Source organism: Brassica napus, unplaced genomic scaffold (genome assembly GCF_020379485.1).
Source record: "Brassica napus cultivar Da-Ae unplaced genomic scaffold, Da-Ae ScsIHWf_885;HRSCAF=1255, whole genome shotgun sequence".
NCBI lineage: Eukaryota > Viridiplantae > Streptophyta > Magnoliopsida > Brassicales > Brassicaceae > Brassica > Brassica napus.
This window is the reverse complement of record NW_026016924.1, coordinates 78,698-81,425: the sequence shown is the minus strand read 5'-3', so window position 1 is coordinate 81,425 and position 2,728 is coordinate 78,698. Positions and strand designations below refer to the sequence as shown.

The 2,728-nt window shown below is 28.0% G+C and overlaps 1 protein-coding gene across 1 annotated transcript; it reads left to right on the top strand.

The window, feature by feature from the left end:
* The first annotated feature begins 263 nt into the window (after positions 1–263).
* On the top strand, positions 264–1,672 carry LOC125606432 (transcription factor PRE5-like). The gene is made up of 2 exons (XM_048775497.1): positions 264–1,157; positions 1,414–1,672. Exons 1-2 carry the CDS (start codon positions 1,032–1,034, stop codon positions 1,564–1,566), a joined length of 279 nt encoding a protein of 92 aa, XP_048631454.1. The 5' UTR covers positions 264–1,031; the 3' UTR covers positions 1,567–1,672.
* The last annotated feature ends 1,056 nt before the right edge of the window (positions 1,673–2,728 follow it).

Here is a 2,728-nt window from a genome sequence, read left to right as displayed (position 1 = left end):
TTTTTGATATTTTTTATAAACCTATTTTTAATATTTTAGTATAATGATAAATCTAATTATTATATGTAGATATATACTACTAATTATAAAAATTAGTGAATAAGAAAAACAATGTAGATAAAAATAAAATAAATACATGAAATTATCTTTTCTTTTTTTCAAAAAAGGTTTTCCATTTATTGTTTTGAGATAATTTTATAATATAAATTTGTAATCAGATAAATAATGAATTATATTTTAATTATAGTTTAATTAAAATTATTTATTAAAACTAATGAGTCAGTCCTAAAATTATAGAGAATGTGACAAATAAGCAAAATCACTTCATAAATAATAGTATAGATTGGAAAATTTGTTCTATTGTAAATCTAAACTAATTATATTATTCAACAGTTGACTTTTTTGGTCATGTATTATTTATCTTGACTAATATATCAATACCACTGGATGATATTGCATAACATTAACAAAAATAGAAAATAAATTACGTATCCATTTCACACTGATTAATGTCATATATTCATTCACATTTACCCTCTGGGTATATTTATATAGATGATATATAAAAGTATATTTAATTTTTAAATGATTTTGGCAAGAGGTTATCAAGTCTATTTTTCTATCCCATTGCATCATTGTCTAGGTTTATTACTCTATCACTCTCCTGTGGTCCTTGACCTCTTTAAATTCCTCTTATCACTTTCTCAATTTCTTTATATCTCTATACCCCGAAACACTTTCTTGCACTTCCTTCCTTATTTCTTCTCTTCTGATTGCTTTCCTCTTTCTTCTGTCACATCTTCAACACAATACAAAACTTGTGGGATACATAAAAACCTCTAGTTTTACTAGATATATATAGCTTCCCTCCTTTTCAGCCCTTATTAATACCACCTTTATTTTTCTATATCCATCTCCATCTCTTATTTATTGTTCAATCAAGAGACAGAGAGAAAGCACACGAGTTAAGGGTTATTTTCTTGAAACATTGTAGAGTTACAGCTAATCAATAAGTAAAAACCTACAAGAAAATGTCTAACAGGAGATCAAGACAATCTTCAAGTGCTCTGAGGATCTCCGATGATCAGATGATCGACCTTGTTAGTAAGCTTTGTCAGCTTTTGCCCGAGATTCGTGAACGGCGCCGTTCTGATAAGGTATATTACATTATGCATAACATTCATTTCTTTTAACGTCTTCAAAGTATATATTTTGTTTTTATAAGAAATTTGTTTCCCTTTTCGTTAAAAGAAGCAGGGCCACAAATCAATAAAGAGTCGAAACTTTTGACTCCGGACAACGTTATTGTTTTCTAATTTGATAAAATGAAACTCGAAAAGCCATGTTTGTGTCATTGTGTGATGCCCGTGCATGTATGTGGTTTGATGATGTTTGCTCTTAATAATATATTAGGTGTCAGCATCAAAGGTACTTCAAGAGACATGCAACTATATAAGAAAGCTGCATCGAGAAGTTGACAATCTCAGTGACCGTTTGTCGCAGCTCCTGGACGCCGTTGATGAAGATAGCCATGAAGCTTCCGTCATTAGAAGCTTGCTCATGTAACCTTCCAATATATGTACTTATTATAATTTTTACCATATATATTTATTATATCTGTAATCGTGATTGTCCTTAATATATTTATTATAAACTTCTGAATTTTGGTCCAGCAGTTGCACTAATTCCTATTCAATAGTCTCCGAAATATATGTGTTATCTATTTACATAAACAATGGTAGGACTTTGAAGGAGAAAATTTTGATTCTCAAAATATTGGACACTGTGGTATCTGAACTCGATTGTGTCAGTTAAAGATTGAAGAAAATGCAGGGTGAACAAATATAATGAATAATCCATTATTACTATCTTGGTTTCCTTTAATGGATAAGTGGTATTTATCCATATCTTATTAAATATACAATTTAAAAAAATCTGTTGTAATAAAGAAAAGCATACATTACTTCTACGATACGTAAATTTTGTTATTTATTGGGTAAGCACCGGCTCATATTTACTGCGTCTCCAAATGCCTCTGACGTTGACGAAGTAATGAGAGGTTTGACATATAAATATATTCGACCAAATAGGCATGCGTGTATATGAATGCCCGACAAATCTATTTGAAACTTTGGTTCATGGGCTGCCACGTAACTACGTCGATGTGTTAGAAATGTCCATGAAGAATTATTACTTTGACGAGAAATTCATGTCTCTTTCTTTATTAGCATCACGGATGATGTGATTATTAGTTTTGTTATTTTTAATAAAAAAGATACTAAATCTGTTTAATTTGGATATTTGTTCATTTTTAAATTTTTATTAGTTTTTAATCTTCTAAAATATAACTATTATTTTAAATTAATATTAATTTTAGTTTATTCGGTTATAATGTGATTTTTTCGGTTTTTTGGTAAAAATCAAAAATTAATATTATTTGTTTATTTTCATGTTGTGAATTTTAGATAGTCGTCATGTCGAACCAATAGTTTCATATTATAGTTTCTAAACAAATAATAGTTTACAAAAAAGAAAAAAAATTATTAAGATAAATCATTTCACTACAATTTGGACGATAGTGAAAGAAGCATTAAAAAAAAATATTTCAACTTTCAAAAAATTAAATTTTTCAGTTGTGATGAATACTTAGTTACAAAGTGCTCACATCAATGTGTACATGTATATGTATGTAAAAATATATAAAAATAGTTGATAAATATATAAAGAT

Coding starts and splice junctions, on each gene's coding strand:
- LOC125606432 (XM_048775497.1), top strand. CDS start 1,032: ATGTCTAACAGGAGATCAAGACAATCTTCAAGTGCTCTGAGGATCTCC. Junction 1,158..1,413: donor AACGGCGCCGTTCTGATAAG/GTATATTACATT, acceptor ATAATATATTAG/GTGTCAGCATCAAAGGTACT.